Consider the following 23,021-nt stretch of genomic DNA (forward strand, 5'->3'; position numbering starts at 1 on the left):
GACACTGTCGTGCCCTTAAAGAGCCTGTGGTTTGGTAAAAGAGATGAGCCAGATACGCCAGGTCAAGAGAAATCGCTTCCTGTTGAGATCAGGTTTCATGGAGGAAGTGGCACTTCAGCTGGTCTCAGAGTGGGTGGCAGAACTTCATCCCAAGTGGGGGTGAAGAGGCCCAGCATGTACAGGACTCCGCAATAGTAAAGATCTAAGAGAGTTCCTGGCAGTGGAAGGTCCACGGACAAGAGCCTGCAGGAGAGCAGGGCCACAGCATGGCTGTCATTTGCAAAATGGGAGATTGAGTTAAAAGCTGAAATGACCCACACATATTTTTAACCTTAATAATACTTGTCATCATTTTCACTCTCTTGAGTCTTTCAATTCAACATTAGCAATAATTTCAAACTCTTGGTTGACATTGACCAACTTTAATATCACAGAGAAGCATCTTTTGATTGTTGTGGGTCAAAGGCTTTCAGAGCTAGATTGGAGTTTTACAACTATAAATACAAGCAGAGCTTTGCATCTTTAGGTTTATTATTGTTTTGTTTGTTTGTTTGTTTGTTTCTAGTTTATCACGATATGAAATTCTGGATCCCTAGGTATCAATAATTATAAAAACTTTGGGACTTTTTTTCATATCACATTGATAAGATTCATCCATAAATTGCTTGTTATGTGCATTGCTTTGACTGCTGTCTAATCTCCATTGTGTAGAGAGAGGCTCGATAAAACAAAACGTTGGTTTTTTGGGGAAAAAAAAAACTAAAAGAAAATTGACAAAGCTCTGACAAGATTGATGAAGAGACGATACAAATAAAGAAAATTATAAATGTAAAGTGGGACAGAACTACAGATCAGTTTGAAGTTTAAAAAATATTTGAATACTATCAAAACTATATGCCCGCAATTTGGACAAATATCTAGGAAAATACAGTATATTAGAACTAATGAAAGGAGAGGGGTAAGAAAGAAAATTTTATACCTCTTAAAGAAATGAAAGCAGTGATTAAAAATCTATCCACAAAGAAAACACAAGGTCTAGATGTTTTATACATAATTTCCACCAAACTTTCAAAGAATAGGTTCTCTCTATTTTATACAAACTCTTCCAAATACTAGAAAAAGAGAGAATACCTCACAGCTTATTCTGTGTAACCATCATCCCTAATACCAAAAGTAGACAATATTATCAAAAAGGAAAATCACAGGCCATTTCATTTTTGAATATAGATGCAAAAATCCTAACTAAAATATGAGTAAGTGGAATCTAATAATGTACTTAAAAGATATTACATTTTGACTATGTTGAATTGTGCAGTGATTTTTTTTAATATTAGAAAAATCTTTCAGTATAATTCCTTTAACAGAGTAAGGAGAAAAACCATTTGATCAACTCAATAGGTGCAGGAAGAATATTGATAAAAGTCATAACCATTCATGTTTAAAACTCTTAGTAAGTTAAGAAGATGAGAACTTCCTTAATTTGATAAAACAAATGTGGTCCTAAATAGACAAACACTGGAATCATTCTTTTTAAAATCAGAAACAAGACATTAAACACTCTTCTGTTCAACATTGTATTAGGAATTCTGACCAATGTAAGACAAGAAAAATGTAGAAACAGATTGGAAACTAGAAACATAAAACTATAATCGTTTACAGATAACACAATTGTGTATATTAAAAAAATCTGCATGTTATTACAAATATTAAGAGAATTTAGCAAGATATGTAAATACAAGAATACATAAAACTCTGTTGCATTGCTGTACAGCAACCAGAATCAACTAGTAAATTTAATTAAAGTATTTACAACAGTATCATAGAATATCAAGTATCAAGGAATAAATTTAACAAAAATGTGCAATACGGGAGAGGGAAAATTACAAAACCTTATGAGAAGAAATGTAAAAACACCTAAATTTATGGAGAAATACCACATTCATATAGAACAGGGGCCACGAAACTTTTTCTGTAAAAGGCCACATTTAAGTGTTATGAGCCATAGGGTCACTGCTACTCAACTCTCCCATGTAGCACAGCTGCAGCCACAGACAAGATGTAAAGAATTGGCTGTGGCTGTGTTATACAAATGGCAGGTTATCGTTTGCCAGCTCCCAATATAGAGGAAGCATTAATATTGTGGAGATGCTCAGTTCTCCCTGAAATGTACCATAAAGTTAGTGTAATTCCAAGAAGAATGCCTACATGGTTCTTCATGGAAATTGATAAATTAATGAAGAACAAAGGACAAAGAATAGCCAAGATAACTTCCGAAGAAAGGATTAAGAAGCAAAAAATGACAGTTACAAAATAGTCATGGGGATGTAAAGTACAGCATAGGGAATATAGTCAATTATATTGTAATAACTATGTATAGTGTCAGGTGGGTACTAGTCTTATCAGAGGGATCACTTTCACTTCATAAATTATATAAATATCTAACCACTATGCCGTATGCCTGAAACTAATATAATATTTAACATCAGCTATAATTGAAAAAATTAAAATTTAAATTAAAAACATTTAAGTACTTTATTATGCTAAAAAGAAGATACTTCTAGAGAAGAAAAATAAGGAGGGGGACTTGCCCTGCAAGAAATCAAGCTTTGTTAAGCTGCTAAGGTAGATAGACAGTACAGAATCGGAGGTTGAATCAAGAGACTGATCAATGGCATGAAATAGGCAGCCCAGAAACAGACGTGTGTATGTAGAGCATAGCTCTGTGACGGAGGTAGCATTCATAAGGAGGGACTGTTGAATCAGTGAAGCTAGAAAAATCATCCATGTGGAACAAGATGATATTGGATCCTTGCCTCATATACAGAAATCAACTCGGGATAGATTAAGGACTTAAATGTCAAAAATAAGGTTGAAAACTCTAGTAACAAATATAGGACGTATCTTTTTTATGTTTTGATTATCTTGTCTGCAGCACCTATTTTGTTTCCTACAAATAGTTGGAGGTAAGGTAGATTGGAGCAAAACTGTTAAAAGCCTTGAATATCTTAGGTGATGGGGAGACACTGAAGATCTCAAAGACGAACTCTTTGGGAATATTGTGTGGTGGTGATGTGTATGTGATATCAACTAGACGGGGAGGTTCTTCCAAGTCCCTGGGGTTAGACCATCTCCACAAAATACAGTCAGAGGAGCTTGGGCAAGATCCGAGCAGTCTGTCTAATACCGATCGAAAGATACAGTACGGAAGTATCCTTTTGAAGGTAAAAGTATCATAAATGTACTTTCGTCCTGAATGAGTTTTTCAGTCTTTTATTATAGAATTCTGCCAAGATTTTTGCTGCTATTAACGGAAGATTCGAGGTTTGCAGGTTTTTAGGGCAATGCTTGTTTTCCTTCTACTTTAAAGAAACCCTTAGTCCAAGTAGATGAAAACAGGAAGGAGCATAGAACCTAATGGCCCAGGAGATAGATCATCAGGGCTGACTTAGATGCATTTCTCAGAGCCTCTGAAACCTGCACTTGAGAAAAAGTTGATGTTTATTGCATACTTGTTCATTTTAATGATTTCCTTTTATTAAGCCAGTCAAGAATGTGTGTTTGTTTTCAGCTGCAGAAAATTCTGAGAGGGGTTTCTTGGGGGAACTTGAGCAGAAGCGTCCCCTGTAAAGAAGAAAAACCTCAGTGCAAATCCTCTCTCTGCTAGGGTGCCTTCAGCTTAGCATGTAAGCACCCCAGAGTGGGGTGGGGGATGAGGCAACCTTTTTGTTTCTTCCGCATTACTGTGCCTTGAAGTAGATGTCCCATCCAGCCTTGGCGAAATCTCTTTGGCCTCATTAAAGCCTTCTGACCTTGCTTACCAGACATGGTATTATCCTCTTTGGAGTTTTGTTTATCCCCACTCTGATAAAGGATTTCCCCTGGACCTAACTGGTGAAGAGATAAATACAGCATATAGAGAGTGATGAGAAACTGACTGGTGGGCACTGTGTGTGGCTCCAGGAGAGCTTGGGCAACCGCGGGCCTGCGCCCTGCCTCCGTGTTAGACACGGCCACCCGTGTGGGCACCCCTGCTCCAGGCTATGCCTTGGTGTCTCTGGAACCGAGTTGCAGGAGTACCATGGTCTAGGGATATTACCGGATCAAATCAGTTAGTATTTCCTGGCTGTCTGTATAAGATAGTGTTGCATATTAGCCTCAACTCTCTGACAGACTGTTCTGAAATGGGAGTTTTATGCTATTCTGTGCCCAGCTTCCCATGTGGGGTTCACAGTCACGATCTAGGAAAATAATGGCAGCGATAAGGAGAAGGTGGCCTGGTCACACCTCCCACACTGCCAGGATGCCTGACTGCCCCGTGTTTGTTTGTTTTCAAATCTGTCAAACCAACCTGTCATACCATTCTTAGTGACAGAAATGATCATAGTAGTGTCAGGCCGATTTTCCAGGCATAATATAAAGTTGAACATAAATTCCCTGGTAAATAACCTCTTTGAAAACTGTCATCTCTGCCATTCAGGCAACCGTTTGTGTGACATGAGTGACATTTACCCCTTTCATCACCTAATTATTAGCATTTCTGTTATCCTTACTGCAAGTCACCATCTAAAAAGTGGGTGCTGGCTGACATACCTACCTGGTGCTGTCATTTCCTGTGTCAACCTCAGAATCAACATCTCTGTAAAAGTGCTGCTGTAGGTATGTGGAGTTTTGCTTTTTAAAATCTCAACACAATGCAGCAGTTCTGCACAGAGCCAAGCGTTGTTGGCCGATAGAGTTAACTTTAATGCCACATTGGATTCATTTTGCTCACAGAACAGGCCTTCCCTCACCAACGTAACAACACTCATTTAGATAAGGTAACAACTGCTCACTTAGATTTGCCCAGAATACTTCAGAGCTGATGGGTTTTTCCAGTTAGCATCAAGAATGTAAAGATTCAGAGGCCACAGTCTGCTGAGTCCTGCCCAGTGCAGGATGTAAGCACATCTTTTTGCAGCTTTGGAAGTGTCTTCAGAAGAGAGACACTTTAGAACTGTTTTTTGTGAAATAGTGCTTTATGGTTTTGTTTTTTTTTCTCTCTTAATTTGCAGTTGTTTAGTCATTAAATGATACCTACTTATGCATGATTCTGGCTCATAATAAGTTTCGACTGATGATTGTAATCATGTTTACATAAGTTGCATTGGCGATTTCGTTTAGAAATTTAATTCTATCTCTGGTCTGCATTATCTGATGAACCAGCACTGAGTTGGTTTTACAATCAGTTTGCACACCAAGATTCTGAGAGAGAAGAAGAGCTCAAGGAGGCTACTCTTGTGATTGCGCAGAGCTTGAGATAAACGTTTCTGTTCCACAACTTCGTGAAGGGGTTGCAGCCCCAGGGAGCAGAGGAGGGGTGAGAAAGCTGGTGGCCACTACACATGCTGCTTCCTGGCTTCCATAGGACCGGCCCCTACAAGCCGTGCAGAGTGCATCTCACAGACATCCTGCAGAGAGGGGAAAGAATTGTCCCACCAGAGTGCACGTGTGGCTGCCAGACAATCTCATGGTACCGTTTGGCTTCAACAGGAGAACCTATGGCAGGGGCCAGAGGCTCAGGAAGGACATGAGGGGAGACTCTAGCTGTGCCTTCGTGAAGTCCACCAGACCCCCAGAGAGCTGCGAACACAAGGAAGCAGGAAAGGTTGAGAGGATCTGAGCTGACGTGTTAGCGGTGTCTGATTCAGTGAGAATATATGTTTTCCAATTCTCAAGAACAGTCCAGCCTAACTAAACGTGAAGATAGATACATCTAAATAACTGAGGGTCATTAAGAGCTGAGATAGCTGTTGTAATCATTTGTATTCGGCTTTCTCCATACCATTGCCATTGTTTTCCTAGATCCTTACTGTGAACACCATATGGGGATGTTGTTAACAACTCAGTATAAAACTCCTTTGAGGAGTTGAAAATCATGCACGAAATGATGTTTTTTGTTTGGTTGGTTTTTATTTTCGCAATACAGGGCTAAAACTCTGTAGCTAACCTTTTGGTACCCAGTGAAAAGTCACTGGTATATGCTGGAGGTCCTTGTATAGGGTCTAGATAACAGCAAGGCCAGGAGACCCATGGGCACTTCTGGGATGAGAGCTGGAGCCTCTGACGCTACAGTAAGCTTTGCGCTCTCATCACCTTTCCCGTTCCTTCCCTTCACAGCTCTCCTCTTTCTCATCAAACAAGAAATAAAAACAAATCAGCTTATAAAATGCCAGAACAAGTTTGCATATCTGTGGCTTTTGTTTTTTCTGTGCTCAAATAGGATTTTGCATACTTGTCTATAAAATAAGAGAGAATTGGATTAGAGGGCCACAAAGAGCACTTCTAGTTATAAAATTCTATGATCTGTCTGAGATCAAATCTTATATGCTTCCAGTGATAAGTAAGATTCAGGGAAATGTGTAGAACTTGAAGTCTTATCTACATGGCCTAAAAGAACCAAACTTTTAGGGCACATGGAGTATTTTGATAATTCTGGTCCAAGGTGAGGTGCGATTTCTTGAAGCTTTCCCATATAAAGGTGTTCGCAAGTCACGCAGAGCAGATCTCATAGAACTGTCGGAAACCTCCAAGCTGGCTGCCCCGCCGTCCTTGTCTTCTGCATCAAGCAACAGTAAAGAAAAAGCTCTCAAAACAAAGTACATTTATACCGTTTATAAAACAATCTGATTCCCTGATGATTTTATCTTCATTTTTACTGACTCTGTACGTACAGATAGACTGTTCGAGCTATGTACTTTTCTTTGTCACCATTGAAGTTTGTAATAGCCAGCTCTGTGAAAACACAGACTATTTCAATTGTGTACCTTCCATTATGGCCACAGAAATCGGTAATAACCATTGACCTATCCCTCCTGCTTGCTCTTCATTTCCACATGCTCTTCTTTATGTACATGTGGACACACCAGCACACACTCAAGCACTGCCCTCTCATGTCCCTGCAGTGCTGGATATGTGCGAGACTTTCGCAGGGCGCTCATAAAATGCCTAACGATGAGCAAAGAGCCTGCCAATTGCAATAAAAAATATGGCTCCCAGAAAAGCAGTTATTGAAGCCAGCAGCAGATCCTGGGTTTGCCTCCCTTATCAGGGAAGTTGTCGGGTCTCAGGGTCACACTCCATAACCTTCCTCCTTGGTGGATGAAAGTCTGTTTTGTAGCTTGGAATAAAAACTGAATCAGAGTCAGTGTCCTCGTGTATTGTACAACCCCCTGAGGAAGCAGAGCAGGAAACGGAGGACTGTAAATTAAGACAGGGTTGTGCTCCTTATTCTGTTAGGCTTCTTAACGCGACCGTAAGTAAATCACTGGACTTTTCTGAAGGTCAGGCTCCCATTGTGTAAACTGAAGGTTAATCACACTCTTCTGAAATCTGGGGCATAAAAAGTGGCTTCTGGTCTTTGTGAACCAGGCAGCTTTCCATGACCTGTTGGGTGGGAAAGGGAGAGGTATGCCGAGGGAGGGTTGGCATTTTTCCAAAGGAGCTTCATGTTGCTTACAAAGGAGAGATTTCTTTTTCTTCCTCAGAGTGTTTTCTTGTCAAAACGCCAAAGTTCAGAAAAGTTTATGATAAGACAAATGTTAACATTTTTAAAAGTTAGAATCTGCTAAGAAAATTATATGTCAAAGATATTAATAAACTTCATTCAACAAAATTAAATCCTGAAGATTGCAACAAAGTATTCAACACGGATATTTAACTGCCTGCAAAGTTGACTACTTTTGATAATTAATAGCTAACAAAAATTTGTCACCCAGATTTTTGAAGAAAGATATGGGTATAGGTACAGATATAAATATATAAACACAGAAACAAATGTAGTCTTCAGTAAAGTATGTTCTTATTCAGCAGGAAAAAGAATGTCTTCATGTTTCCATCAGTCTCGTTTTGCACAAAACAAGTTCCAAAGTGATTTTGCAGTCACCACAAAATATGCTGGTCATTATCAGAAGCCATCAGACTACTTAGAGAGACTGTCTTAATAGTTCTCTGTAGGGGATAAAATACATTGCCGTGATTCCATTCACATGGAAGATGACAAAAGACTGAGCAGGATCCCAGGGCCTGTTGTATTTTTGATCTGATAAGCACATTTTCTTGAGGAAACCTGGTCACATTGTCTTACCTAAGTATGCCTAGCATGGACCTTCCTTCTCTGGCTTTTCTTGATCTTTCTGTCATTCAAGTCAATAAGCAGGTGGCCAGTCGAAGATTGGTTTAGTCATAAGTTACCAAGAATTAGAATAACAGCGATACTTTAATATAATTACTAATTTACTCATTTGATATGTCACGTCATGATAGAAGTCATTTCTTTGTGTTTACTAAGTCAGTAGTTCCTTACCTGGGACCTAATGAAAAAGCATCCATTTACTAAAGATAAGGCTTCAAAGGAACTAAAATGTCACCTTTGTCTGCTTTGAACTTGAATTACATAAGTTCAGAAGATCCAAGTGATAGTTAAACTTATCAATTACAAAATATTCAAGAGAGAATTGTTACTTAACAAATACAGACCAGTTTTCTAAAGAAAATCTTTCAAAATAGGGAGAGTAAAGGAGGGCAGTAAAATATATCTGGAAAAGAGATTCTTTGCGATGAAAACAATCAGAGGTCACTACAGTAGATTATCATTAGCAAAGTGCAAAGGATGCCTCATTGTAGGCATTTAGCTTTCTGTGGAGACTTAAGACTATAATACATAAGTACTCAAGGAATGCGGTGTCATGTAAAAACAGTCTTCTCGATACGCACTTAAAAGCAGTAGGTATCCCCATCTGACAGAAGTAAAAATCTAATTTATTTTGCATTTTGGGGGACAGAGAGACCTTATAAACATGTGAGTTGGTTTTGGCATTTGTTTGGAAAGCCACTTTAAGAAAAAGAATTCTGAGCAAAATGTTTGGTGCTGAGACAGGGTAACTTTCCTCTTCACTTTCCCTCAAGATCTCACCAGGGACATTGGGGAGACTTAGCTACCCAGGCAGCGCTCTGGAAAGCTGCTGTGTGCTGCGACATATCCTGCTACTCTGACTCGCAGTATCAGAAACTCCCGTCACTTGTATCCCTGACAGGATGGTCTGTGAGTTGGCTTATTAAAAGCTGCATCTTAGGGTCTTTTTGGTCCATTTACTGTCTTGTTCATAGCCACATCCCTAGTTCCTAGTACAGTGCCTGGCATGTAGTTTAAAAAAAAAAAAAAACAATAATAGTTAAACACTGAAGTAGTGGATTTAATAATGTGTTGGGTACTGCTCTAAGTACTTCAGGCATATTAACTTATTTAAACTTTACAGTAACCCGTTGAAGTAAGTACTTATTCTCAGTTTACAGATGAGGAAACTATGGCACAGGGAAGGCAAGCAGCTTGCCCAAATTCACATCACTAGTTACTGTCAGAAATGGAATTTGAACCCAAGCAATAAGGCTCTAGAGTTTGTGCTTTTCACTAACTTATACCTAACCTTTCTTTAGAAGGCAGTCACCAAATATTTCTTGATTGGATGGATGGAAGGATAGATGAATGAATGAATGAATGAATGAATGAATGAAAAGGGAACTTTTATTATAGTATTTATTGTTCCATTTTTATTTTTTAAATGCATTCGTGCAAAATACCCAAATATCCATTGATAATAGCTCAGATAATGTGGTAAAGTCCCATGGTGGAATATTATACAGCAGTGAGTAAAACAGGTTACGGGCACATGCAATAGTGTGTATGATTCTCATAAGCATAATGCTGAGCAAAAGAAATCAGACCTGCTATCCTATTGCATTTATATAAACAATATAGGCAAAAGTGACCGATGCTGTTAGAAGTCAGAGGCTGGTAGCCCTTGGGGCTCGTCACCGGAGGGGGCCGAGGGGCTCTGGGAACTGAGCATGTCTGTTTCTTAGTCTGGTGCTGGCTACATGGGTGTGTTCAGTTTGTAAAAGTCCTTTGAGCTATACGTTTATGTGCACTTTTTTGGTATGTAAATTTTACTTCGATAAACAGCTTTTAAGTAGCTAAGATAGGGAAAACAAGGGCTGAAAAGATGAATAAGAGGTTAAAAGTACATTCACCAAAATGTTGACAATAGATATTAGACACGGTGCCATAATTAGTTTTTAGTTTCCTTTTTGAGGGTTCTTATGTCGTCCAGATGTAATAAAGTGATCACATACTGCCTATATAAAAAGGTTTTTTTAATGCTATAAAGTAAACTTGCCCCGAATCAAAGACCGTGCCACCCCAGCATGAGTTTGGCATTGATGTCGTCCCCTGGGGGTGAGAAGACACCGGTCATCAGCTGCCTAGGCACCCGCCTGGCTCCAGTTTGCAATCTTTCAAGCCTTATAGTATGTCTTGGGGAATTTCTAATTAGTGTTTTATGGGATTTTTGTGTTTTTATATCCTTTGCCAGGCCGAACAGTCAAAAGAAGAGCAGAAGCAAGGTTTGAATGCGGAGAAATTGATGAGGCAGGTCTCCAAGGATGTGTGCCGGCTCCGGGAACAGAGCCGAAAGGTGCCTCGGCAGGTGCAGTCCTTCAGGTAAACGAACGGCTGGGCCGGGTTGTCCTCCTGTGGCCTGAATTATGTAGGAGTCCTCCTCAGAGTACACTGGACATTAATGTCTGGACATGAGACACCGAACCCTCTCCTCCAGACATGTGAGTTTCCATTTGCTCCTTCCTGAGGGTACAGACTCCACTGGCCACAGTCCTGACTCCACTAAAGCCTGGCTCTCAAGGAACCCAGGGTGTCCTCAGCTCTCAGAAGCAAGTAGCGCATCTCAGTGACACATACAAGAAGGTACAGAAAAAGCATATGCCTCGGGTTTTTTGTTCTCTCATTCAACAGACATTCCTCGGGCACCCCCGTAAGCCACATGCCACATGGGGCCCTGTGGTGCAGAGAGAAGCAGGTGCTCCTGCGCTCGCCAAGGGGTGGGCCGTGGGGGGCGACAGGGAAGCAGCCCATGGCCATGCCGCGTGGAAAGAGCGAACTGAAGGCCTAGCCAGGTCCTGCAAGCGCACGCACGAGGAATCTAAGACTGTGCAGGGCCCGCAGAAGCCAGCGGGGGGTTTACAAGAGAGGCCGTGTGCGAACCATAAGGAGGAATGGGTGCGAGTATGTCGGGCACTCGGTGACGCAGGCTGGAGCAGGGCATCGGGGCAGGAGGGACAAGCATGCACAGAGACACAGAGCCTTCAGGGTCAGGCCGAGCTCCGCGTGTGCTGGAGCGCCAGCAGCCGGGCCTGTGGGGCATGATGGGCTCAGACCACACTCGGCCTGGCACGCTGTGCCGAAGGTATTCGCCTGGGGTTTTAGTTGGTGAGGGAGCTAGCTGGAGTCTCCAGGCATGAAAGTAAGTGAAGAGGGTAGATTTTATGTGGAGCCGACATTAGAGGCACTGCAGAGAGTGGCCAGGGCAGGAACTGGAGAGGGGCCCAGCCAGGCGATGGGAGGTCAGTGGGTGACGAGGCGGGCAGAGCACTGCGTCGAGGTGCCAGCACTCGAGGCTGAGGACACTGGGGGACAGCGTGTTTGTAGTCAGAGTGGTGAGTTCCGCTTTCGCGCACGGCAGACTGACAGCTCCAGTAGGACAGCCCAGGTAACTGACCAGTAGACAAGTAGAAATAAAAATCCAGAGCTAGGAGTAAGGGTCAGGATGGGATGTAAAATGGGGGTTCTTCATCCATCAATGGAAACGGGTCAGACATCCCAGAAGATGTGAAGAGGCGTCTGGCAGAGTAGGTCTGGGGGACGCTGCCCATCGAGGGCTCACTCGTAGCCAGAATGTGAAAAGGAAGGGCCGGAGCGGACAGAGGAGAAACGAGAGCGTGGCCTGGGGCTGGAGGGGGAGGAGATTGTTGTTACTGTCACATGCAGCAAGGAAAGAGAGGATAGAAAAATAATCCCCCCACCCCCGCCACAACTAGGGGATCGGAGACCACTGCTAACCATGCGGGGACATCCAGTCAGGTGAGAGCAGGGCCACAGAAAAGGTTTTGTTGTATTGTTTTTTGTGGGTTTGGGTTTGGGTTTGGGTTTGGGTTTGGCTGCGTGTGCGTTTATGTTACATAGAAGAAGAGTCTGCAAAGCTGTTAGGCAGGAGGGGGAGATGTGTGGGGACAGACATCGAGATGCATGGTAGGGCCGGCCTAGTGGGGAGGGGTGGGACTGGGTGCCAGGCGAAGCTGAGGCCAGAGGAAGGAGGTGGAGGTCGGTGCTAACTGAATGAGCCCAGGGTGGGGGGGAAGGAAGCCAAGGCATCGTGGGCTTCAGACTTTCTTTAAATGACAGTTTATAGCAAAGAGACGAGTTTCTCCTGCCTCCACGCGGCTGCTGAATCCCTCCAGCAACTTACAGAGATGCTGCTCCTTGGGTTTTTGGAATTCCAGGGTAGAGAGAGGAATCTTTTTGTGCCTTTGGTGCTGTGGTCCCTCTGAGGTCAGCAATGTCGTCCAGCAGGGACATCATACAAGCCCCAGCTGCTGCTAAAACCCAAAATAAAGATTTATAAACACTCCGTGTCCCCTAATATACTAACCCATTTATATCACCGGGTAGTTGATGAAAATGAGTGAGATGAACTGGATGAGACAGGCTGTACTGGAAGCACACAGAGGCATCTGGTCACTGTCGCCGGGCCTGGGGCCGTGAGGGAGTGGGGGGTGGCAGGCCTGGGGTGCTCTGCCCATGCGCAGGCTGCGGCGCCCCAGCTTCCTCTTTCATCTGGAACCCAGAGCCCTGTGTTCCCTGGTCTTCTGATTTGTCAAGGGAAGCTAGAAATCAGAAATTGTATGTGAAATATCTCAAATGTGGACACTGGCAACTAATTCAGGCATTTAAAACACCACACGCACCAGAGAACCCTTCTGCAGGAAGCGTCCAGGTGGGGGTCCCTAGTTTCCATTCGCCTGTGGCCTTCGGTAAAATCACGACCACACGCATTTGCCTCTTTTAATTTTGATTTTTATCTCTTCTGGAATTGAACAAATCAAAAGGACACTGTACCACAAAAATAACTCTCATTCCCGTTTCCATAACTTTTTCACTCTTCCTTTTCTTCTCGTTTCCTTCGTCTGTCCCCCTGAGTTCCTGCTTCTGACCCCGCACGTCCTCTGCCATCTAGACTCTGTTCCTCAGAGGAGGGGCTGGTGCCTGTTCTTCACGGTCACCAACGTGCCCTGCGTACATAACACGCCCTCAGTAAATGCGTGTTGGTGGCATAGTATGTACGAGGTGAAGATTTCGTAGAAAAAAAAGACATATTGCTCTTTGGTAACTATACAATCCTAAAGCCTCATTTTTTAACACTCTTCTAACCTCTGAAACCATTGTTTCTTTCTCAGCTTCTTCCTTTCAGGTCGTTTCTACTTCTCCCTGCTTCGGGACGCAGGACAGTTTTCCTTTACAACAGTCGGGTTCCTTTTTTTTCCTCCCTTCATTTAAGTTTTTTATTACTCGTCAAGTTGCATAACCCTGATTTTAAAGAATTTTCTCAGTATCATGTAATTTTTCGTGAGGTTCCTGAGAAATTTCCTAGGATTTCGGCCCTCTTGACTCCTCCGCTACCTGGTTGAGAGACATTCATACCTGGGCTGACCCCTGCCCGCCTTACATTGGAAACCCCGGAAGGGAACGGACTCTCTTGATCTGTAGATGATGTACCATGAGCTAGAGCCGCTGCCGTCCCTTAGATCCTGGTGTGAACGGCAGAGGCCATCTTGATTCTAGTGGAGTCCTGCCCCAGAGACAGATCCTGTCCAGGCTTGTGGAGACCCCGCTGGAGGTCCTGGGACCATTTGTAATAGTCACAGAGTATTTTCAACATCGTATTTAAGTGAGTTTATTCCTCACTCCGACTCCAGGGAGAAGATCGCCTACTTCACCAGAGCGAAGATAAGCATCCCGTCCCTGCCGGCCGATGACGTGTGATTCCGCCACCGAAGAGATGATTTTTTTCACCTGTTTATTTCTTAGGGCGGGCAAAAGACTGAACGTGGTTGTGTTTGGGGTGGGGGATTGTACTATAACTGTCAACTCTTGAAGAGCTTTTATTTCACATCAGATTTTCAAAATGTTAATTTGTAAAGTACCTTGAATATAATCTTTATATGTTTTAAAAAGCAAAAAAATGAGATAACCAAAATGGGCTGATCTGGTACACAAATGTTGTCCAGCATACGCGTATTGCCAATGGGCTTTATTTTGTAAAAATGGAATCGAGGCAGTACCCAGTGTATATCCTATTGAACTGACTGTTGAGAAATAACTCACTTTAGCAGAAGGTGGTTTTTGCTTTTCCTCTGTTTTCTTGTGAGTAGGTTGTGAAGATGGCAACAGTGCCATGTGACGTTTTTGTGCTAGAAAGCGGCTCTTCATTTAGAAGTTAAGCGTGAGCAGAAGCTCCAGTGCAGAGTTCCAGGGCCACCTGAAGCAGGCGCTGTGTTCATTTCCGTCACCTACGTTGGAACACTTTATCTTAACAGTTTGCTTTTCGTCTTTTTCTATTTGTCTAAAGAAGACAAAAACAAAATGCTGAGTTCAAGAACATAAGAATGCCAAGGAGCAGTCCTCCTGGCTACACTGCAGATCTTGTGACTTATGACATTAAGGGTAGGGAGATGAGAGGAAAAAGCCAGTGACCCTGCAGCACACTAAAATAAACAGCAGTGAACAGCTGCTGCTTCTAACTCAGCCTCAATTAGGGTAAGTGTTCCAAGGTGAGTTTCTGGCGTGCTCCAGAATGTTTCGTCCTCAGTGTGAGAATGGTGTCAAGTAGAAGAACGTGGTGGCCCGTGTTCTAAGGTGACGCGGAAGGAAACACATCAGCACTCGTTCGGTGAAACCAGAAACAGAGGAAAGCGTCTCTTGATTGAATCAAAGTTGCCAAAAAATCTTGTGGCCCCTTTATTAAAAAGATTTCTAACATTTACCAGCGGTTACTTTGCAGCTCTCATTTAGGGGATCCCATCTGTAGTTTATGGTAAGGAGTTTGGAGGCAAAGAGAAGAGTGTGTCTGTGAGATTATTAATTCGAAGTATAGGCTGAGTCATTTGTTTTTTAAAAAAACCATTCTAGATGAATGAGTTTAGAGATGTGAATTGACTAAAGCATCTTCCAAGGTAGAATTTTAGCTTACCCAACCCAAGCACTTCTTAAAAGAAACAAATCCCCAGTGTAGCTCTGCCAGCCTAAAGGGTTTTAAAATAAATAGTTTTATGCAATTTAAATCATACTCAATCTGTAAGACTGGAAGAGGCAGTTTTTGGTTAGCCATCTTATAGAGCAAACTAAATCAATTTTATTTTTTAGAAATGCCAAAATTATCTTAAAGGAATGGGCCCCTTTAAAGAAAACACACACACAAGTTCTATTTCTAAGCTAGAATCCTCATTAGCAAGAATTTTTATTGGCATGAAAGTAATTATACATATTTTGGAAATTTCATTTTATCAGAATCAAAATTCAAATTAAGCAGTTCATGAGCCTAGAACTCTAATTATTTTTTTTCTAAGTGTCCCACCACTTATATACAAATATCTTAGAAGCTATAACTGGACGTGACACTACGTTGAACAAAAACCAGCCTCGTGAATTGACTAAGCACAGCCCTGTGCTCAGGACTGTCCAGTTCATTCTATTAAATGACTGAGGAAAACTAGAAAAAGAATACCATTCATTCTTGTCAAGGTCAAATGTGAAAGACAGAAGTTTATTTAATGTAGAGGTAAATGAAGGTCAGCTGTTTTCAGCTTCTTAATTCGACCATGAAAATGTTTATAGAATTATGTGTAGTTGTACCGTACGATTTTATTTTCTTCATTTATTTATTTACGGTCTTATTTATGTTCTGTTTTAATATATAGTTCGGTTCTGGCCATTTTAAATGTTTGACATAGAAGAGGCTATATTGGAATATTCACAGCTTTATAAATCATCAGATTCGCTGTTAACTTTTTGTAATACAAAAAGTTTCAGACAAGTATAAAAGAATAAAATCTGTCTCAGGCTGGTAGTTAACGGTTGTGACCAAGATGCTTTCGGTTTTATTTTACAAAATTTGCTCATTTCTAACATGAAACATCGACTTATTTTAATATAATCCTTTTCCACACTTTAAAAATCAGCAGTTGTGTTATCTATTTATAGGCAGCTTTTAACAATCCTGTTATATTTATACTAACCCAAATGATTCACAGTGACAAAACATTTTAATAACTTGATCACAAAACCATATGGTCAATATGAATTTTAATATTATAAATACTATTTTTAAAGGTAGAATTTATTCTGCACAGGGTAAAAAGAATGTAATATTTAGTTCTCAAGTTTGAATTATCAGTATATTATTATAATTTTGTATATCAGAATCTAAGCATTACAGGTACAAAAAGAATTTTGCTAGCCAAATGAACAAAGTTTAGCTGAATCTCTGTAGCATGCAAATCAAATAAATTTAAAATCTTTTTTTGCTATTACTTTATCTATATTGTATTAAATATCAAAAGCTCAGGACTGAACTAAATATTTAATCAGGTTAAATTCTGAATATGTTTCTGTTTTAATTTGTCCTGTTTGTAAAAGTGTGCAAATACATCACATAGATTAACTTTGGTTTCTGCACTTTTCATATGTTTGTGGGTGGGAAAAAATTCAATGGTTTTTTTTTTTTTTTTTAAGATACATATTGCCTAATGCTTTATTTCAGTGTCGTTTATTTTTCAATTAATATCCTGGACTGGCTCAAACACAAGAGTTTACTTGAACTGTGTACTGAGCAAATACAAAATTTTTCCTGAAGAATTCCCTAAGCCAGCAGTTTGTTGTGAATACTTCTTGTTTGGAGAATATGTCTTACTGATTCAAAAAAAAAAAAAAAGATTATTTTCATTGTTCGAGTAAAACAAAGGACTCCAGAATATGAACTCTGTCAGGGCACGGCCTGTACTGGTGGTGTATTCACAGCCAGGGGCAGCAGGTCCAGATCCGGTGCTTCCTCTGCCCACACACACCAGTCCTGACCTGCGGCGCCTGCTATGGCTGCTCCACAGAGCCAGGGGCAGCCTTGCTGGTTGGAAGGGGTGAGGTTGGCCATCGACTGCGGAACGCAGGCCACGAGCAAAGGCTTACGTATGGTGGCTTTCATGTGAATCTTCCAAAACATGAGACTGCCCCGCTCTACTCTACTTCTAACGTAGTAAAGAAGGCATGAACGAATGCAGCTGACCTGTGGGAAGGGTTCCGTGAAGGCACCGACATGTCCGATTAAAGAGATGCAGCCCACATCTCTCACTCTTGAGCTTTCAGAGAGCCAGCAATTTTTTTAGTATAATCAGATGTCATACATTTTGAATAAATCTGCAGTGAGACTGTAGTTTCAGTATAATAGGTGATCTTAAACACTCGAAAGAAGTAAATAATTAGCAGTAACATTTCCAATTCCCAAATATTCATCTCTGAATAACACCTCCAAAGACATATAAATACTAATACGACGTTTTATTTACCAGTTCTGTGCAATCACTGAATCTATTTTAAAACTGAAAAAACTCATCCACGAAAATGAGTGTGATTACTAGTAAGCCTTGATTGGTTGTGGTCTCAGAGTAGAAGATAAAAGTGCTTTATCATCTTGGAAAGAAATTATAGTTTTAGAAGCCAATAGCCACAGGGAAAATGCACTTTAGAAAACCGTAAGCGTGACGACTGGGTGACTCCGCAGGAAGAAACCCTACCAAGTCCAGGGTGGGCCAGCATCTCCCGAGTGGACACCCCAGATCACGTCTGGCTTAGATTTTCGGGTAGGTGTTCGTCATCTCCAGGCGTTGACGGAGATACTGCGTTTCTGCTCCTGCGTAGTGGCCGGAAGCTAGAGGAGCGTGAGTGGAGCAGGCCACACAGTTGAGCAGACACCCTCCTAGGAGGAGAGAGAACCCAGCAAACCAGCCGGTGAAGAGCGCTTCCCCGAACTCCCACCTGGGCACGATCTCAGGCAGGGTCTCGTCCCAGAACTCCTGGACTGTCACGTGGGCGACCCATGACACGGGAACCAGGGCTGCGATGCCCGCTGTCCAGAACAGAGTTCCTCCCACGATTAACAGTCGTTTCTTGAGCTCTTGCCGTCTCTCTCCGATTCTCAAGCAATCCAGCCCAAACCCAGAGGCCAGCAGGCCCAGAAACCCCAGCCCATTTGACAGGAACATTAAAATCCTGGCGATCCTGAGTTCAGCAGGCAGAGCCAGGAAGGAGTCAAAGCCCTTGCATTGCCTCCCCACTTCCTCTTGGATGACGCAGGTTTGCCAGAGTCCCATGGTCCAGTTCTCCATCTCATTTAAGTCCAGATTGAGGTTTTTCCAGTGTGGCAGGTAGTTTGTAAGACAGGATAAAACCCATCCCAGCAAAGATAATAAAATTCCAGCTAATTGTACCACAGTTCTAAATATTAAAGCCATCATAAAGTCCTGCGAGCTTTAGCCAAACTAACTCCTGCCTTTCGGTGTCTGTGAAAAGTGTGATACTTGGGTTATCATTTGCAGAACGAAGAAATATTTTTTCATTGTGTGTATAGGAGGATTCTTGGCAGAGTCGCTATTGTTTGATTCCACGTTGAATAGGTTTCAGAAAAGGATAGGGAAATAATTCCGTAAACCAGTAATGCCAAGGTGTGGCCAAGATCAATTTTCTAGTTTAATAGTTTGTCCCCAAAATAACATTGAATAGTAATAACCCTCCTTTTATTGTTAATGTCGAAATGGCTTTCATGTTGTTCCCAACCTTTCTTGCAGCTCAAAAACTTAAGTTTAAATGCACCATGTTTAATTGACAGTTTTGGTTCAACTCCTCCAGCTTTATATCTTACTAATTGGTCCTGTCTGATTTTCATCTGTTATAGTTCTCACATTTTAGTACACATATTGTGATAATACTGAGTGTTATCATTTTTAAAAAAATAGGTTCAAGGAAAGTATTTCTTAACCAAATAAATCAATCTTATCAGAAATCCCTCTAGACCTTAAATCAAGCCTATTTTTAAAAATACATACATAACATATGAAACAATATTGAACTAAATACCAAGTCTGTATACCCACATGCCTTTTTGTCAAATTTATACATGTGTGCATAAACACTTTTTTTTTTCCTTTGCTTAAACATACTTTCTATGTTGTGGAAAAGTTAAACAATAGAACTTCGTAGGTTAAAATCAAACTCTCGTGATGCACCACTAAAGTATATACATCCTCAAGCCTGTAATTTTTCATCGAACCAAGAAAGTTTTTGTTAGGGCAAATGAACTGTCAATATCTCGTCATGCAAAAATTTTCTTAATTGTTTTATCTTTTTTAAATATGAAGCTTTTGAGGGAAGAGACAAGAGAGGAGACTGGCCAGTATTTTGAATCTGAGAGTATCATGATGTACTAAAAACCTTTAAGCCTCATAAAACCCTGTCACACAGCGTGTGTTGTAATTTCCTAAACACAAACCACCTCTGAGCAAAGAAGATTAAAGTAATCATTGTGGAACTAACACTTTGGACTCGGCTTAACCTTTGGTTTTGCCAGTATAGAATGCTTAAAAGATTTCAGTTTGTTAGTTTTTCTCTTTAGGAAACAAACTAGTTATTTCCAGCTACCAACAAAAACAAAAAAGTTTCTAATATAAAATTAACACATTAAAGCTTAATACTACCTCGGACGACCGCCACCACATTTTGATTTAAATAACCAGATCAATGAAATTTTGTTGCTCACACCTATGTAATGCTTAACGTAATAATTTTCTTTTAGATATAAGATTGCCTCTTCTCCATAGTTTGGGAGGATTGGAGAACTCTAGGATAGAAAAATAGTTATTAAATGAGAAAATGTGAGCAGCACAGATTTAGTTACATGACAAAGACCCATTTCTCATGTGGACCCCTACGTCAGAGTTGATGCAGAGAATACGTCTCTCTGAGCTTGTCAAAGTTACACGTTCAGATCTGCAGTTCCATTTTCCAGGTATAGACACCGAGTCTGTGTTTCTTCCACCGCGTAGTGGCCGGAAGCTAGAGGAGCGTGAGTGGAGCAGGCCACACAGTTGAGCAGACACCCTCCTAGGAGGAGAGAGAACCCAGCAAACCAGCCAGTGAAGAGCGCTTCCCCGAACTCCCACCTGGGCACGATCTCAGGCAGGGTCTCATCCCAGAACTCCTGGACTGTCACGTGGGCGACCCATGACACGGGAACCAGGGCTGCGATGCCCGCTGTCCAGAACAGAGTTCCTCCCACGATTATCAGTCGTTTCTTGAGCTCTTGCCGTCTCTCTCCGATTCTCAAGCAATCCAGCCCAAACCCAGTGGCCAGCAGGCCCAGAAACCCCAGCCCATTTGACAGGAACATTAAAATCCTGGCGATCCTGAGTTCAGCAGGCAGAGCCAGGAAGGAGTCAAAGCCCTTGCATTGCCTCCCCACTTCCTCTTGGATGACGCAGGTTTGCCAGAGTCCCATGGTCCAGTTCTCCATCTCATTTAAGTCCAGATTGAGGTTCTTCCAATGCGGCAGATAAGTTGTAATAATGGATAAAACCCATCCCAGCAAAGACGCTAAAAGTCCAACAAATTGCATTGCCACTCTAAAGACTAAAGCCATTGCAACAAATCTTGCAACTCTTGCCACCCCTATAGGAACCACTGTCTTTGTGGTTGACAGTAGTGTGACGGTTTTGGTTCTATGCTGCCTGGAATATAAGCTTTGGTCATTAACTCCTTGGGCACTCTGAAATGCGTTTTTGTTCTTCTCGAATATAATGTTTCGTGTAAAGGACGAAGGACTCTGTTAAAACTATGAGTTAGGCTTTCTGATAAGGATTTGATCTGTTACCTTCCAATTTGCTTAGTAAAATTATATCCCCAATGCTCGATGATTATAAGTCTAAGGATGAACAATGAGGGCTCTGTGACCCCTCACCCTAAAAGACAACAGAAATCTTTGTGCTTCAATATGGATTAATTAGATTTTAAGTGGTGATAAAAGGCCAGCTCTCTCTATAACAGGACTTCATTGTAATAGCCGAATCTGAGATTTCAGGATGCAAAACAAGCCCTTGTAAAGAAAGGTAGACTGTCTCCCTATAATCTTCACTCTCCTCGGACTTCCTTAACCTACACAAGAGCCTGGCCCACGTTCTTGCATGTCACAGGGACTCAGTCGGGACTTGGCAGGAAAGTTTCCCTCAGAGGCTGATTCACTGGGTTAATTAAAATGAAAGAGATGGAGGCTCATGCCCAGAGGTACTCAGCAAGGAAGGGAGTATCCTGGGAAGCTCCAGATGTCACTGGAAGATCTCTTCCATCCTTGCTAAGGACCTGGGGTAAAGCGTGATTTCTTTGTGTCCAAGAGGTGTTTTCTGTCCACACCTGCAGAGACAAAGATGCCCCAGCACGAAGACACCTGGCAGTTCCAAGACTAAAGGCTATGGCATGAAAGCAAGAGCCACAGTGAGGATGACTTTTGAGGCTTTATCTTGTTTTCGATTTTGTTTATTTGTTTGATTTAGGCCACACCTTGAGAGCATATTGCAGAACTGGCCCCTCAGAGAACACAGGGCCTCGCAGGCCAAGACAAGAGGTCACATGCCAGATTCCCAGGGCTGTTTCAGGGACCGCAGGGCCCCTGGGTGTCCTGCACCCATAGTGAGAAAACAAGGTCTTATGGGCCCTCATGGGTCAAGACGCGCAGGTTCCTAACAGGGAGTGACTGCCCTGGGAGATTCTGCCCTGGTGAGATGGAACCACTGCTCATCACAGTTCAGCAGGTGAGTCTAGTCCAGGATCAGAGAAGATCTTTTATGATGTTGCTCAATAGGAGATAGGAGAGACAGAACTCTCATCCTGATGTAGCCGAACCAAGCATTAGAATTGGGTTGGATAAATGGGGCTGTCTTCAGCATTCTCCATCATCTTAAAGATCAATTCTTTCTTACCTTTTACTGATTTGCAGAATCCCTTCAGATATATTGCTGTCCTCAGTGGACCGAAATAAGAAATTGTCCCAGTTTGCAAGAAGACATAGGGTCCAAAAAGAGCTAGAGATTTGCCCAGGGCGTCATCACCAGGAGCTGAGATGACAAGGAGGGAAAAAGCTCTAGAGAGCAATCGCTAACAGTTACAGAGCGATGATTCTTAATATCACATTAAAACTTTTTTTTTTTAATAGAATAGGCTGCTCTGAGGTAGTGAGCTCTTCATCCCAAAGGTGTTTATAAAAGGCTAAGCTCACCTGCCAGGGCTCTCATAGAGGAAATTTCTGCCATGGTGAGAGCTGGACCTGAATAATCTCTAAGTGTCTTCTCAACTCATTTATTCTTCCAGCATTTAATAAATATTTTTTGAGCACCTCCCAGGCAGTAAATGCTGATGACAAAACCACGACCAGCATGGCTACGGGCCCTGCCCATCGAGAAACAAGAAAATAAGAGAACTCAAAGAAATGAAAAGAGCAGGGTGGGAGTATTCCCGGCAGAGGAAACCACAGGGAACAGCCCTGGGACTGGAAGACAGGAGCACTGCCCGAGGCCTGGGGGCTCCTGACTCCGCTTTTCAGTCTGGGGATTAGCTGTTTAGACCATGCTGCTCCGGGGGATGGGCGTGGGGTGGGGTGGAATTAAATTCAGGAAAACAAATACTATTACCACCACATTGTTCAACATGTAGAGAACTGGAGGAGGGGGGAGGAGGGAGGGAGGGAGCAGACGGAGGGAGGGAGGAGGAGGAGGAGGAGGAGGAGAACGGGAGGAGGAGGAGAACGGGAGGAGGAGGCCTCAAACAGAACCCAAGATGTCGGCAGATCATGTGCATTTCTGATAAACGAAAAGTTTGGGTGACCAATCATCCCAGTTTGCCTAAAGCCACACACACATTTTAGGAAATGGCTCAGTCTAGGGCAAGAGTTGATAAATGTCCCCAAATAAACCATTCCAAAATTTAGTCACTGAAACCAACAATCATATAAATGTATGTTTCTTATGAATCTGCGGTTTGGGTG

At 42.0% G+C, this 23,021-nt stretch overlaps 3 protein-coding genes across 9 annotated transcripts in view; 1 reads left to right on the forward strand and 2 right to left on the reverse strand.

Annotated features, from left to right (window-relative positions):
* WWC2 (WW and C2 domain containing 2) overlaps nucleotides 1–16,671 on the forward strand; it is a 170,712-nt gene extending 154,041 nt beyond the window's left edge. For 2 of the 7 annotated variants that reach the window (XM_039882603.1, XM_039882605.1), the window contains 3 exons: nucleotides 10,407–10,534; nucleotides 10,681–10,795; nucleotides 13,861–16,609. In XM_039882603.1, the coding sequence (XP_039738537.1) occupies nucleotides 10,407–10,534; nucleotides 10,681–10,795; nucleotides 13,861–13,920 (303 nt within the window). In that variant the 3' untranslated portion in view covers nucleotides 13,921–16,609. Of the gene's footprint in view, nucleotides 1–10,406; nucleotides 10,535–10,680; nucleotides 10,796–11,925; nucleotides 11,962–13,860 lie in introns of those variants that run through there. The other 5 variants (XM_039882606.1, XM_039882609.1, XM_039882604.1 and 2 more) reach the window with 4 other exon arrangements.
* A 1,113-nt stretch (nucleotides 16,672–17,784) lies between these two features.
* Nucleotides 17,785–18,464, reverse strand: CLDN22 (claudin 22). The gene has a single exon (XM_039882610.1). The coding sequence runs from the start codon at nucleotides 18,448–18,450 to the stop codon at nucleotides 17,785–17,787; it is 666 nt and encodes a 221-aa protein (XP_039738544.1). The 5' UTR covers nucleotides 18,451–18,464.
* Nucleotides 18,465–19,964: 1,500 nt separating this feature from the next.
* Nucleotides 19,965–20,627, reverse strand: LOC120618417 (putative claudin-24). The gene has a single exon (XM_039882611.1). The coding sequence runs from the start codon at nucleotides 20,625–20,627 to the stop codon at nucleotides 19,965–19,967; it is 663 nt and encodes a 220-aa protein (XP_039738545.1).
* Between the last annotated feature and the right edge of the window lie 2,394 nt (nucleotides 20,628–23,021).

Source organism: Pteropus medius, unplaced genomic scaffold (genome assembly GCF_902729225.1).
Source record: "Pteropus medius unplaced genomic scaffold, Ma_sr-lr_union100, whole genome shotgun sequence".
In the NCBI taxonomy this organism is placed as follows: Eukaryota; Metazoa; Chordata; class Mammalia; order Chiroptera; family Pteropodidae; genus Pteropus; species Pteropus medius.